Source organism: Anguilla rostrata, chromosome 12, assembly GCF_018555375.3.
Source record: "Anguilla rostrata isolate EN2019 chromosome 12, ASM1855537v3, whole genome shotgun sequence".
Lineage (NCBI taxonomy): Eukaryota > Metazoa > Chordata > Actinopteri > Anguilliformes > Anguillidae > Anguilla > Anguilla rostrata.
Window position 1 is genome coordinate 30,952,880 of NC_057944.1, and position 14,950 is coordinate 30,967,829.

Consider the following 14,950-nt stretch of genomic DNA (forward strand, 5'->3'; position numbering starts at 1 on the left):
AAAAACACACACAAAATCCTACAAGCATTCACATGCATATTCTCTGTCTCTCTCACACACACGCACACACACACACCAGTAAGCTGCTCACGCCTCTCCATCTTTCTATCTGCATTCCATTGCAATCCTCCAATGCATCCACAACCGTGGTCCTTGCCAGCTGCAGGGTTCGCTGGTTTTTTGTTTTTGCCTCCGAGCTGTCAACCATTTTACAACCCGGTAAAGCATGTGAGCAGAGTGAACACAGTCAAGGCAGTACTGATTGTCAGCAAAACTCTGAATCTCTCCAGCACCCGGCTTATGAACCACTGCAACGGGCAAACTGCTCTGTATTAATCCCAGTGTTTTTGTTGCACAGAACACCCCATATGTGCGACCCATCTTCGTCAGTCTGAGGTCAGGGATGTCCTTGTACGTCCAGGGAACGGTTCCTCAACAGATCACCCGGTGAGCCATAATTCATGGTCAAAAAATTAATGAGGCTTTGTGGTACTTTCATATGCTTTCAATTACTCCCTGATTTCATTCAGTAATTTTAGTTATGCTGTGCGGAGGAAAATCCATTCTTTGGTCAAAACTAGTCAGCGATCGACAGTTCAGTATAGGCCCACCTATTACGCAATTTGTGAAACCTCACTCAAACATATCACTGTGTAAGTGCTGTGGTTGGAGTACATAGCAGGATTCCAGAGTCCCTGGTATAAAATTTAAGTACCTCTTAAATTACCTACTGTAGCTCAGTAAGAGAGGACTGAAGCACTGAGGAGGGTTAATATAGTGGACTTTCTTACCTGGTTACTCTCAGGGATCTGTAATGACACTACTTTGCTCTCTGTCGCCCCCTGCAGGTTCAACATCAACTTCAAGTGTGGGAAGTCGCCAGGCTCTGACATAGCCTTACACTTCAACCCCCGGTTCTGTCCCTGTGAGTTGGTGGTGTTCAACAGCCTCGTGCGCCGCCAGTGGAAGAAGGAAGAAAGAGTCCGTGAGATGCCCTTCCAAAAGGGGGAGGACTTTGAGCTGCTCATCAATATCACCTCAGAGGGATACCAGGTCAGAAAGACAGGAACTGTGTTTGTTTGTGTTTGTGTTTCCGTATTTACCTGTGTGTGTTATGATTGTCCATCTAATGGCTCCTTACTGCAGAGAAATATAATCTCATTCATTTGAACAGAGCATAGCATTCAATTGGCCGATTTAAATTATTTGGAGGAAACAAATAACCGAGACATTCTGAACAGCAGCCCTTTTGTCTGGTTCCTGCAGGTGATCGTGAACGGTCAAGTTTTCTACACGTTCATGCACCGCATGCCCGTGGGGCGAGTGACCGCCGTGGAGATTGAAGGGGACGTCTTTGTGCAGACCGTCGACTTCATCGAGGTGAGGGCGGAGCCACGTGCACTCTACGAGTGCATTCTGGATGGTCCTTCTAGGCTTTACTCTTGCAGTGCCGTACGCAGTTCACATGTTAACATTCAAGCATTTGTTTGCATTTTGGCATTTGTATTTTGAGTGTTTTCAGAAGTAATTGTACTGCATTTGCACATTTAAAAACAAAACAATTTTTTTTATTTATTTTTTTTTTTTTTATTCCCTCACTCTCCGTTCAATCTTTTGTTTAGGGAGGACGAGGCGATGGACGTGTTGGAGAGATCATGATTTCAGTGAGTCTGCTGGCCTCTTAAAACAGACACGTGCTCGCATGTGTGCACACACACAAAATTGTCACCAAGATGCTTTACATTGGCCAGACAAAGCTAAAACAAAAAACCAGCCCAGAACTCCCAAATAGCAAGCACATGAGATAAAGCAAACTCCAAGTGGGGAGAAAAACCCTCAAATGGAGGGGAGAGAAAAACTCCCAAAATCTCGGGAGGAACCTGACTATAGAAGGAAAGCCCATCCTCCACAGGCCAGCATGGTGTGAAGTAGTGAAACCTTCAATCACAGCAAATGAAATGGGTTGAGCAGGTTACGGCTGAGGTAATAAGCTAACTGGTGTAGTGGAAGTCCAAATTGTATAGTTCAGTATAGCGTTGTTCAGAGGGGCAGGGTGATGCATCTGGTGCTTCAGGCTGCATCAAGGCATGGACATGAAGCAGGGCAGGAGCAGGGCTGCAGCTGTACGTGACTGAGCAGCGAGGGACTGGGCAGGAGCGATCCGATGAACTCCAGGCGAGGAAACGGGCAGGAGCAGACTGTAAACTCATGGCGAGGGAGGCAGGAGCCCCAGGGAAAAAGGAACGGGGAAGATGTGATTAGGCACTAAACAGCTTATCAGCACACTGAGTATATGTGCCAAAAACCTGGAATAAACACTTGGATAGAAGCTCCATCCTGCTACTATACAATCCATGGCCACCAATGTATAACCTATGATGGCTAAGGCAGCCACTACTGAGAGCCCTTCTACTAGAGCCCCAACCACCCACCCACCCCCCCGCCGCACCCGCATTTTTGTTTTTGACTTTGTCTTTTTGAAAATCAATGTTTTTAGACACGATAAAACCAAGTGAGGTGGGTTAACTGTCATCAGCTTGAAGTGCTGACTGATGGTGAAGCCCAGCAGACCCCACAGCTCTCCAGCACCAGGGTCATGAACCACTGCAACAGACAAAGCACTCTGTATTAATCCCAGTGTTTGTGTTGTACAGAAAATCCCATATGTGGGGCCCATCTCTGGTGGTTTGAGGCCGGGGATGTCACTGTTCTTCCAGGGGACAGTTCTCGATCGGATCAACAGGTGAGAAGCTGCTGCTGGATGTTCTTAGACTGAGAATATGATGTAATGGGGGCGCATGAATTTATGGGAGAAGCCTCTGATTGTGTCATTGCAAAGGCCAGAGTAGCGCACCATTAATATTTCTGTCCCATGTACTGGGAGACTAATGGAACTAATAAAGTATGAAGCAAGAAGTAAGCCGTTTTCCCTGGTGTCTGTTAGTGTCTCCAAATCTATCCAAAATATCTAAATTGTGCATTGCTATAAATCAAAACCTAATCATATTTCACTACTAATCAATTGTTATGACTTTTGAAACTGACTTTTGCATCCTTTTCAAGTGGAAATTACTATAGTTTCATCACTATAAGGGTCTAAGATATTAATGAGCCTAAAAACCTATCCAAAAAATAATAAAATACCTTTTGGCCATTAAAGCATATCAATTTGCCAATTATCACGGTTTAAGATGAAACATTGATATCACATCGAAAAATGATTTTAAAACATTGTTACACGCTGTGTGTGTTTTTCTGTGCTCTGTCGTGTGTAATGAGAGGAGTTACGCCAGTCTCAATAACAAGTGGGATTTTACGCATGGCCGTTGTAAATGCATACCACCGCTTTTTATTTGTGTTTATTTGTCACACTGATTATTTCTCAGACTGAATCTTGAAAGGGACATCTTTGTGTAAAACCAATGGTAAATCTGTATGTTTATTTCACATTTAGCCGCCGATATTGATAGTAGAATTTCGATATTCAGTGAGCAGTGTTTTTTTACCGCTGTACTGGCATTCCTTTGGGCAATTGTTGCTTTTATCTTGGTGCTATGACGGAATACAAATTTTTAGTCCTGAAAGTATATTTTATGAATTCCCAGAATAGGTGTCATTGCTCAGTGTGGCATTCCTTGGGGGTGTAGTTGTAGATGAGACTGCAGGGCAGGGGTGTTTGTTAAAGGGACGATCTACGTGACAATGGTGGCACTTAGAAACTTCGTCATTGGCATAGTTGTTCTGTGTATCATCTACAAAGCACAGAACACAGAACTAAGCGACAAGATGAAAAAGTGGTAATGAACATTCTGTATTTACTGCAGTACAAGAAATTCCTGTTGTCAGCCTGAACCTTCTGTAGTTAAGAAGTATTTAAGGAGGATTGTAAGAGTTGAATGTCTTATCTGGTGAGGCACTGAAATCTGTGTTAAATCTTCTTTGCTCTCTGTCGCCTCCCGCAGGTTCCACATCAACCTGCAATGTGGGCAGATGAAATGCTCTGACATAGCCTTACACTTCAACCCCCGGTTCAGACACCATGAGATGGTGGTGTTCAACAGCTTCCAGCACGGATGGAAACGAGAGGAGAGGGTCCATACGATGCCCTTCCGTAAGGGGGCGAGCTTTGAGCTGGTCATCGCTGTCACCCCAATCGGCTACCAGGTCAGAAGGACAGTGTGTGCGTGCGTGTATGTGCATATGTGGATTTGCATGTGCATACAAGTAATCCCTTCTTACTGTAGGGAAATTTAATCTAATTTACTGTAATAAATTTTAGAGAATTTTGAACATCAGCCTTTTTAAAAAAAAACAATTCCCTACCTGTTTTCCTCTGTTTCTATAGGTGCTCGTAAATGGTCTTGAGTTCTACTTGTTCAGGCACCGCATTCCCATTGACAAAGTAAGAGCTCTTGAGATTGCTGGCGACGTCACTGTTCAGACCTTCACCATCATCAAGGTGAGGAAGAGCAGCGTGCCTTCTACACCTAAATTTTGCCGTTTGCTTTTAGGCATTTCAATTTTGAGTGGCAAAATTAGATTGTGAGATTTTGCCTTGCTTTTTGTTCCCCACCTTCCCTTAAATTGGTTTGCGTTTCAGGGAGAGGAGGAAATCCCGGCACAACCAGATCTAAAAGAAGTATTGGTAAGTGCAGATACGCTGACCTCTAACTGCACACAACAGCATTCTTTCCTCCCTCCCTCCCTCTCTCTCTCTCTCTCTGACTACATCGCTGTGTTACTGTACTGCATCTCTCAATCTGCACTGTGTGGCTAAAGGCCATCAAAACCTGGTCCTTGGGAGCTGCAGGGTGTGCTGCTTTTTGCTTTTGTCTTAAAAATCGCAAAATAAAAACTCACCCAGTAAATTAGGTGCGTGTTTGATCAACTGCTTTTATGGATTTGAATTATTAGCCGCTAAACCCTGCAGACCTCACATCTCTCCAGCAACAGGTTAATGAACCACTGCCAATTACTGTATATTAATCCCATGCTTTATGTTCCACAGGACGTCCCCTGTGTGAGGCCCATCACTGGCGGGTTGAGGGGAGGGATGACTGTGCAAGTCAAGGGAACGATTCCCAGTGATAGCAACAGGTGAGGCGCCCCCTTCTGACCATGGCGGGTAATTCAGAACAATGGGCCACAGCACTATTTAATGGTGGAAGAATGAATGAGGCCTTTTGCATCCCTAAGTGGGTGGAGTCATTATTTGCATTCCGTGAGTCCTTAAGTTCACCCAATTATTTTGTTCTGTGGACAGTAAAATCCTTTCTCTGGTTGAGACAGGTCAGTGTATTAAAGCTGACTATAGCTCTACTTATGTAACTTGTGAAGGCTCACTACATTTTTAGGATAATGGCAATGATATTAATACATTTTTCAGTGAACATATATAATATGTAGAGCAGGACTCCAGCCCTCATAGGAACAATGTTAAGCTCCCTGTTTTTGGCATTTCATTTGATGCATTCTTATGTCATAGTCACTATTGAGTGAGACTCTATTGATTTAAAAAAAAAAAAAAAAAAAAAAAAAAAAACTCTTTCTGTCATGCTGTTTGCTTCTATGTTTCGAGGACGAAACCACACATTCTGTCAATCAACCAGATAACTATCTCTGTCTTCTGAACGTTACAAGTTCTGTATCCCTACCGATGAAACAAAACATTCCAATTTCATTAATCTTCTAAAAAGTTCATTTTGGGCTGCAATGAAGAATAGTACTGTAGCAGCAGTCTGAAGCGGTGGAGAGTCCTGTTACCAACCAGGACCGCCTGTAGAGGACTGAAAGACTGAGGAGGATTGTAATGCCCAATTCACATTATCAACTCGGGACAGAATCGCTTTTTCACCTATTAGTGACAAAGGGACAATGTAACCCATTTTGATGCGATGCCAGTAGCTTACCGATTGCCAATTTAATTTGAATAATTTGTCAAATTTGAAATGTCTGCCTTATGAGCTAATAAGAATTCAGCAAACATGGTTTAGCTATGCATTATTTTGTTGATATCCAGTGATATCCTCTTGTCCTAGGATTTGTGGTTTGGCAGCAAATCTGTCTTTGTATACCCAAACCAAAGGCAAAATATTATTAACTCTGTGCCATGGATCAGAGGGTGAAGATGTTGCTTGTCTCTGTAGTCAAACATCTTGTTATCATAAAGAATTGGGTGGGTGTAAGCTTATACAGATTTTAAAAAAAAAATAATTTGCAGTGTCGTCCTTTCTGATCAGTTGCAATGTTGAAAAGTTGGCTACTTATTAGTCTTTCTGAGTGACAAGTGTACAGGTGATTTGTGTACGCTGTGTGTTGCTGTTATCCATAGACTTTTAATGGAATCTTATTGCTTTTTTCTTTTTGCCGTGAGTTGAAAATGTGGTTTGGGCGCTGTGCGTCTTATCCGTCGACTCTGGAGTCTGTGTTAAAATCCTCCTTGCCCTCTCTTGCCCCCTGCAGGTTCAGCATCAATCTGGACTGCGGGGAGAAGGATGGCTCTGACAATGCCTTACACTTCAATCCCCGGTTCGATTCCAATTTGGTGGTGTTCAACACCTTCCGGAACGGCGGCTGGGAAAATGAGGAGAGGCCCACTGAGATGCCCCTCAGTAAGGGACAGGACTTTGAGGTCTTCATCATTGTCACCTCTGGCGGCTACCAGGTCAGAAAGACAATAACTCTGTGTGTGCGCGCCTGCGCCTGCGCGTTTTATTCCCCGCTATGTGTGCGTATGTAGATCTTAAACGGCATCTTGTATGTTCTTGTTAATGTTTTTGTTTTTTTCCCCCACACTTGACTCCATTCATGTTTATGTAATTCAGCATTTGAAAATGTAACACATTTGAATATTTTTGAACGCATGTAATTTTTTGTAGAAGGAACATTCTAAAAAATCATCATTTTCAGCCAATGTTGACAGTCCTAAAGGGAAAATTAGTCAACTGACAGGTTTAAAGTTTTAAAAGAGGAAATAACAGAATTTTCAGGGGATTCTGATTTGTGGTCTTTTTAAACTCCTTGCCTTCCTCTCTGGCTCCTGCAGGTGAAGGTCAACGATCAGATCTTCTACTTGTTCAGGCACCGCATGCCAGTCCGGAGAGTTCAGGCGGTGCGCATTGTTGGGGACGTCTCCCTGCACCTCGTCAACATCTTCGGGGTGAGGATGCAGTGTGCCTTCTGCCGTTCTACGCAAAATTGGGCTCTTATTTACAGGCATTGAGCAGATCTCATTGAGCAGCATCTTCCGAAGCCACTTTTTTTTTTTTTTTAATTTAAGCATCATTTTTTAACTTGTATTTAGACGTGTGTATTTGCATTTAAGCTATTTTCTTTACGTTGAGGCATTGATCGATGTGATTGCACTAGGACGTGCATTGTTTTGTGTTCATTCATTGAGTTTGTGTTACAGGGAGAAGGAGGCATTGCGATATGCCCAGGTGTAAGGGAGATTGTTCAGGTGAGTCTGATGGCCTCTCAACTCACACACCACACATGCACGCACAACTCACACACTAACTCACAAATGCACACCACATACACACAGCAAATGCATGCATGCAGTGACAACTCTCTATTATCAATGTATCCAAACACAATATCTACCATTTTATGAAAATAAAAGTCAGTTGTCACAACACGCGCACACACACACACATACATGCACACAGTAAATTTCTCACCGCCATCTGAATTGTATTGCAACTGACCAAATTCACACGCCTGATCCTTGAGCACTGCCACATGCACTGGTCTTTGGGTATGCCTTTAAATTTGTCGAGCCCTTTAGACCCAGTAAACCAGGTGAAGTTAGTTAACCGTGTGATCAGCTGCTTTAAAGGATTAATCTATTAAAATGTGATTGACAGTAACACCCAGCAGACCCTACATCTCTCCAGCAGCAGGGTTATGAACCACTGCAACAAACTGCTTTGTATAAATATCAGCATTTCTGTTCTGCAGAATACTCCATACATGCGGCCAATCTCCAGTGGTTTGAAGGTGGGGATGTCTGTGTACATCCAGGGAATTGTTCCCCAAAGGCTTGACAGGTGAGGATATAAAGGGTACTGCAGAGAATTGGAATTGGTGTAAGACCCCATTTAGTGTTGAAGAAATTATTGAGGTTTTATGGAACTTTTTTGCATAAAAAGGATATGACTGCACAGGATTGTAAGAGCTGAGTATCTTATCTAGTGACACTAATAATTTCTTTGCTCTCCGTCACCCCCTGTAGGTTCCACATCAACTTTAAGTGTGGGGATATGACATGCTCTGACATAGCCTTCCACTTCAACCCCCGGTTCTGTCCTGGTGAGGTGGTGGTGTGCAACAACTTCCGTCAGGGATGGAAACAGGAGGAGAGGGTCCGTAAGATGCCCTTCACTAAGGGAGAGGGCTTTGAGATGGTCATCCAGATCACCTCACAGGGCTACCAGGTCAGAAGCTCAGGAAGCGTGTTTGTGTGCTTTTGTACCTCGTGTGTATGTCTGTGCTTTTGTATTTTCATTTATGCCTCTTGTGTGCGTAAATCACCGTCTCCTCATCGAAGATGAGTTATAATCTCAGTTACTGGACGTGGGGCATGAGACTCAATGGACAGATTGCATACTTTACCAGGAAGAAATAATTTCAACAGAAATTTTGAAAAGGAGCCCTTTTTGAGTCTCGACCGTCTCTGGTTCTCGCAGGTGAACGTGAACGGTCGCTTGTACTACACTTTCAAGCACCGCATGCCGGTAGATCGCGTGACCGTTCTGGAGATTGGAGGGAAGGTGTTTGTGCAGACCGTCAACATCATCGGGGTAAGGAGGAGCCGTGAATCCTGCACTTTTTAATGGCATTTAAGTTATTGCGCTTGCATTTAGGCATTTCTAGTCCAGATTGCATTGGGATACGCGTTGTTTTGTGTCCCCCTTGCCCTCCCTTAACTGAGTTTGTGTTTCAGGGTGTACAGCGGGGTGTGCGGGATCTGGGTTTGGAAGAGCTGGTGGTTAATGTGAGTGTTGACCTCTCGCTCGACAGACACACACACAGACACACACACACACAAGCATACCCCATCTTTCATGCATTCTGTTAGAATAGATCAATGGATTTGCAACTCCTTTTGAGCTGTAAGCAGACCTGGGTCAATTACATCAATATCTTGTTATTTTTATTTGAAATGCTACTCTGTGTTTTGAATATCTTCAAATAAAATAATACTTCTATTTGGGGAAAAACTTCAAATACTATGTGGAAAAGATCAAATGCATTGTATTTGAGTATCTAAAATACATTCCAATACTTTTTCAAATAGTTTTTTAAAATCTCAAATACAATTTTCACAGTGCAAAAATGTAATATGATGATTACTGTTGTAAAATGGAACTCATTAACCTGAAACCTCTTGTCTTGAAGTGTATTTGTGTACCAAATTATACACCATTGGGGGGGGGGGGGTAAGGTTTTGTAGTTCTGCTGGTATTTTAAGGAACCTTCAAAGAATTTCTGTGAAAAATAAATCACCAGATTCAGGATGTACAAAAGTTATGTAGATTAAGAAACAAAGTGTACAGGAGGGCGCACATGAAGTGAAACAGAACATTTTTGTCTAAGTGGACTCACTTGTTTAAGTGTACTTTAAAATGTTTTTCTTTAAGAACTGACATTTATTTGAAGTAAATTTCTATATATTAAATACACTATTTCAAAACAATTTGACACATACTTTGTGAATACTGTATTTAACAGTTTTTAAAATACATGCAATATGGATTTGACCCAGTTCTTGATCCTAGTTGTGCTGGTTTTTCACCCCATTAGACACAAACCAAGTGAGGTGATTTAACTGATGGTATGCATTATTTGATTGATCTGTTGATTTCTGATTAACAGTGAAACCCAGCAGACCATAAATATCTCCATCACCAGGGTTATGAACCACTGCAACAGACAACTGCACTGTATTAATCCCAATGTTTGTGTTCCATAGAGCATCCCGTTCGTGGGGCCCATCACCAGGGGTTTGAAGGTGGGCACGGCTCTGTTCTTCCAAGGAACGGTTCACCGTAATATCAAAAGGTGAGGAGCCTGCCGACCATGTTGGGCACCGACGGGGTTGGGGCTGAGTCACTATTTAGTGGACAAGGATAAATGAGGCTTCATGGAATGAAAAATGGCACTGCTTTATTTTCTGTTACATGTTCTCAGTGTCTCCCCAATTCCACTAAATCATTTTTTTGTTTTTGCGAATCATTTGGTGTTTGCAAATGTTTTGATCAGCCAACTCTTTCGAACTGAGTAAATCTCTTGTAAACTCCCTGTCTGAGCCAATGGGACTTCTCTGTGGCTCTTTGGAGGATTCATGGCCCCATTAGACAACTTGCCATGGTTCATACAATGAGTGCAGTTCCCCTGTGAGTTTTATACCTTCTCAGGCCCTCATCTTCTTTGAGTGGCAACATTGTCAGGGAGGGGGCTCTTATTGTCATTCTTCGGGGGAAAAAGTTTGAACACATCTCTTGCACACCGAATGGGGCCGTCTTTACAGTTTTGTTGAGGAAATTAAGTGTCTCACTGTGTAAGGGCTGTGTAGCAGGCCTCTTGCTGCTCTTGGCCCAAAGTTACATGCCCCTTATGAGAGCAAACGGTTACATTGCCCATCCATAGCGGCACATATCACAATGATAATTATTGAATGCAATAATAGCCACAGTGTAGTGTACTACCTTTCTTTTCATCTTTTTCTTGTTAATTATGCCTGATGTGATGGTAAACAACCACACTTCAGGTTTGACATAATTGCATGTAAGGTAAAATGGGTGTTTGCAGAAGTAACATGAAAAAAGATACCAGTAGCCCTCAACCCAACTCCCCTACATTTGTTTATTGTTAGCGAGTCAACGAACTAAGTAGATATTCGCTGACTTATTGTGATAATTGTTTTATCCTAAAACTGCAAGCTCTCACAGTTGCAGGTGAACGTAAACGGTCCATGATTTTCAACATTTTGCATCTGTGATAGGTTGAAACTGCTAGGAAAGATGAAGCTTGTCCACAATGTGCCGTCGGGGATTGGCGGATTTTCACATTTAATGAACGAAATTTTTTAAACCAGCTCTGTAGATTGCCTTTTTGCGTGAGTCAGAGGGTGACACCACGTTCTCCTCATCAACCCACAGGTTCCACATCAACTTGCGGTGTGGGCAGTTGAGATGCTCTGACATTGCCTTACACTTCAACCCCCGGTTCGGAGCTAGCGACGTGGTGGTGTTCAACAATTTCCGCCATGGATGGAAGAACGAGGAGAGGGTCGCTAAGATGCCCTTCACCAAGGGAGAGGGCTTTGAGACGATCATCGCTGTCACCTCAGAGGGCTTCCAGGTCAGGAGCATAGGGTCTGCGTTTGTGCGTGCTTGTGTGTGTGCACGTGTGTGTGTATATTTTGTAGCTGAACTTTGAGCTGGTCGTTATCAACTCTTTAGCTTACCAGGCCAGATGGACAGAATGTGTTCGTGTGCATGCACTCGCGTTTGTGTGCATCTGTATGCACGTGTGAGTGTGTGTGTGTGTGTGTGTGTGTTTGTTTTTGTATGCAAATATTTTATGTGCATATATGCAACGCTTTCTTTCTGCGGAGGAAAATGTCACGTGCGGCAGTCGGGCTCAATATTAATTTTAACGATTGATGATGATGATGATGATGATGATAAATATAATATCAATCGAAATTTAGAATTTCAGCCTCTCTTACACTCCCCTGCCTTCCTCTCTGGCTCCTGCAGGTGATCGTAAATGGCGTCCTCTTCTACCTGTTCAAGCACCGCATCCCGGTGGAGCGAGTGAGAGCCCTGGAGATCGGCGGGGGCGTGTCCATTCAGGCCGTCCGCATCGTCCGCACGGTTTGTGTGAACCGCTCGGGCCTCCCGCCACAAACACGCGTTCTTTCTTTCGTCAGGGAGGGGCTGGGCTGGGCTGGGGTGGATCACCAGTTATTGTTGGATATCGTGGGCGGTTGCTTTTTGCAGGACTTTTTGCTCCAGTGTGAAACTACTGTACAGTAGAGTTCTACGTAGCCCCCCTGGGGGTCAGGGGAGAAAATTTTGGTAAATCCTTCCCTCGGATCAATTCATCCATGCTCTCCCATTACTAATTTGTCTTCAAATTTATATTCCATGCCCGCTAATTACTTGATTTGTTCCCAGAGGTTTATTATCCATGCTCTCAGATCAATAATCGGTGCTCTGAAATGACTGGTTTGTTGCTGTAATGATTCATCCTTTGCCTCTGAGCTTGCTGGATTTTGTGAGGGTGCTGTGGTGTGTAACCAGACTCTACTGCTCTCCAGGTCCAAACTGCTTGGTTTGAATCCCTCTGTTTTCTCCCCCCCCCCCCCACCCCCCACAGAACACACCATACATACGCCCCATCTCTGGCGGTTTGAAGCCAGGAATGTCTATAACCTTACAGGGAACTGTCCCGCATCAGGCCGACAGGTGAGGAGCCCCATCTGGCCATGGAGGGTACTGGAGGGAACGGGCCTGAAATGCCATTTGGTGCTTGAAGAATGAATGAGTCTTTGTAGAAGCAAAATTAGTCGGAGCTATTACATGCACTGAGCGATTGGACATTTTTCCCCAAATATGGGCAATTTTCAGTTCCTGGTAATTTTGCACAGTGTCCCAGGGAATCACAAGGTTGTTTGTTCTCTAATGAGAATAGTTAGAGATTAAAATGTGATCTATACTGATATATACTCTGAACAAAAAAAACGTATATAGTAAACAATTAAAATAAGCTATTTTAAAATAAAGTTTGAGATGTCAGAACACAGCTCTATCCATGCCTGCACAGTGGAGGGTCTCGCTTGATTAAGCTTTGCCGTAGTGTATTCCAGGTTCACAATTCTTTGAAGAGTGCAGGTCTAATATGTACGCATACACACATCTGGTGAAATCCACAGCTGCAAAATAGGTTTTTTTTTATTTTTTTATTTTTTTTTTTTAAATTTTATTTTATAAATCATCCTTCGTTGCAGGCGCAGACATCGGTTAGGGGTAAACCCAGTCTTAAAGATTTATTAACACAATTCCAAAAGAGATCAAAATTTCTGACTGGGTTTTTATTTCAATGAAAAACAATAGGCCTATCAGAAGTCTAATATATACATACATATATATATATATATATATTTTTTTTTGTTAAGGTCTGCTTGGCATAGCTTATTTCAACAATAAAACTGTAACCAGCCTGATAATAAATAGAACATTTTTGCAACAGATCGGTTCTGTACTGTAATAGACCACAGAGAGCTCCTCCTCTGTTCCCAACCTCAGCCTTGAGGGGATTGAAGGAGTGTTGTGAGACTTGAGTATCTTTTCCGGTGACTCAAAGTAATCTTTCTGCAGGTTCAGCGTCAACCTGCTGTTTGGGGACGCTGACGGCCCTGACAATGCCTTCCACTTCAACCCACGATTCAAGCCCTCCGAGGTGGTGGTGTTCAACTCCGCCCGCAGCGGCAGCTGGGAAGAGGAGGAGAGGGTGTATCGGATGCCCTTCACTAAGGGGGGCAGCTTTGAGATAGTCATCACTGTCACCCTTGAGGGATACCAGGTCAGAGGGAGAGGAAGTGTGTGTGTGTGTGTGCGTGCGTGCATGCATTCAGTTGTGTTCGTGTGCACTGTGCATGTGTCTGTTTTTATTTGTATATGTGTGTGTATTGTGTGCATACTAGTGTCTCCCCCAGAAATTGTTTTCGAGTTGGTGTTTTGTCCTGTGTTAGCAATATTAAGTTACTGCTTACATTAAAATTGAAACGTTTCTCCCCTTAGTTTACTCAAAATGATTCTAACCGCACATGTATGCTATAGGGATCACATGCACTGCTTCACAGTAATTAGGCCAGTGATTGGTAACAAAAGACGGCAAGTCGTTGTTGCGTCGTAAATTTAATTGTAAGCCTTTTTAGTCTTTAACAGAATGCTGCAAGTGTCTATTTATGCATTTTAATTTGTTTCCTCCTCAGTGGGAGGAGGAAACAAATTGGGGGTGGGGGTGGGGGGGGGCATACACGTGATGTGTCTTTACTGCAGAGGAGAAAAATCACATTTTATGGATCAGGGCATTGTATTCCAATGACAGACTGCACGCTCGGCAGGATAAAAGAGCACTTTTTGAATAGCAGCCTTTCTGACTCCCTGTTGCCCTCTCCGATTCCTGCAGGTGGAAGTAAACGGTCAGCCCTTCTACTTGTTCAAGCACCGCATACCCGTGGAACAAGTGAAATCCCTGGAAATTCATCAGGACGTCTCCATACATGATATCAACATCTTTGAGGTGAGCAGAAGCAACGTGCATCGTACAGTTAAATTTAGCAGTTAACTTTTTTCCATTTTGCTGATTCTTTTATCCGCAGCACTCTTTTACACTTAAACATTTGCGTTTTGGCATTGTTAGACATGATTGGATAATCATGTCTAAAAAAAACCCTTTTTTTTTTGTTTTTGTTTTTGTGTTTCAGGGAGAACCTGGTGCCATTGGGCCAGTTCCAAGTGGGCTAGAAGAGATGGTGAGTGAGTGATCAGCTGCTTTAGTTGATTGATGCCAGCAGATCCTACAGCTCTCCAGCAACAGTGTTAGGAACCAGTGCGACAGACTAACTGCTCTGTATTAATCCCAGTGTTTGTGTTGTGCAGAAAATACCATATGTGCGGCTTTTCCCTAATGGATTGAAGTGGGTGACGGGTCTTGTCTTCCTGGGAAGGGTTCCCAGTAACATTTCGAGGTGAGTCCACTGTTGGCCGTAGAGAACACGGCAGAAGATGTGCTAAGACATAATTTGTGGTGGAAGAATGAATAATGTTTCATGGAATTAAAAATGAGCGGAACTATTTTATGATCTCAGTGACTCCTTAATTTCAACTAATCATGTTGTTTTTCCATAGGGAGCAAAATTCTGTGAATCTGT

At 43.1% G+C, this 14,950-nt stretch overlaps 1 protein-coding gene across 1 annotated transcript in view; it reads left to right on the forward strand.

The window, feature by feature from the left end:
* The window catches only part of LOC135235715 (uncharacterized), a 133,864-nt gene that overhangs the window by 20,660 nt on the left and 98,254 nt on the right, over nucleotides 1-14,950 (forward strand). The window contains exons 24-47 of the mRNA XM_064301501.1: nucleotides 359-447; nucleotides 849-1,053; nucleotides 1,267-1,380; nucleotides 1,623-1,664; nucleotides 2,655-2,743; nucleotides 3,963-4,164; nucleotides 4,346-4,459; nucleotides 4,601-4,645; nucleotides 5,009-5,097; nucleotides 6,463-6,664; nucleotides 7,046-7,159; nucleotides 7,412-7,459; nucleotides 7,963-8,051; nucleotides 8,237-8,438; nucleotides 8,691-8,804; nucleotides 8,948-8,998; nucleotides 9,977-10,065; nucleotides 11,166-11,367; nucleotides 11,769-11,885; nucleotides 12,391-12,479; nucleotides 13,392-13,596; nucleotides 14,206-14,319; nucleotides 14,504-14,551; nucleotides 14,679-14,767. Coding sequence (XP_064157571.1) covers nucleotides 359-447; nucleotides 849-1,053; nucleotides 1,267-1,380; nucleotides 1,623-1,664; nucleotides 2,655-2,743; nucleotides 3,963-4,164; nucleotides 4,346-4,459; nucleotides 4,601-4,645; nucleotides 5,009-5,097; nucleotides 6,463-6,664; nucleotides 7,046-7,159; nucleotides 7,412-7,459; nucleotides 7,963-8,051; nucleotides 8,237-8,438; nucleotides 8,691-8,804; nucleotides 8,948-8,998; nucleotides 9,977-10,065; nucleotides 11,166-11,367; nucleotides 11,769-11,885; nucleotides 12,391-12,479; nucleotides 13,392-13,596; nucleotides 14,206-14,319; nucleotides 14,504-14,551; nucleotides 14,679-14,767 — 2,762 coding nt within the window. The remainder of the gene's footprint in view (nucleotides 1-358; nucleotides 448-848; nucleotides 1,054-1,266; nucleotides 1,381-1,622; nucleotides 1,665-2,654; nucleotides 2,744-3,962; nucleotides 4,165-4,345; nucleotides 4,460-4,600; nucleotides 4,646-5,008; nucleotides 5,098-6,462; nucleotides 6,665-7,045; nucleotides 7,160-7,411; nucleotides 7,460-7,962; nucleotides 8,052-8,236; nucleotides 8,439-8,690; nucleotides 8,805-8,947; nucleotides 8,999-9,976; nucleotides 10,066-11,165; nucleotides 11,368-11,768; nucleotides 11,886-12,390; nucleotides 12,480-13,391; nucleotides 13,597-14,205; nucleotides 14,320-14,503; nucleotides 14,552-14,678; nucleotides 14,768-14,950) is intronic.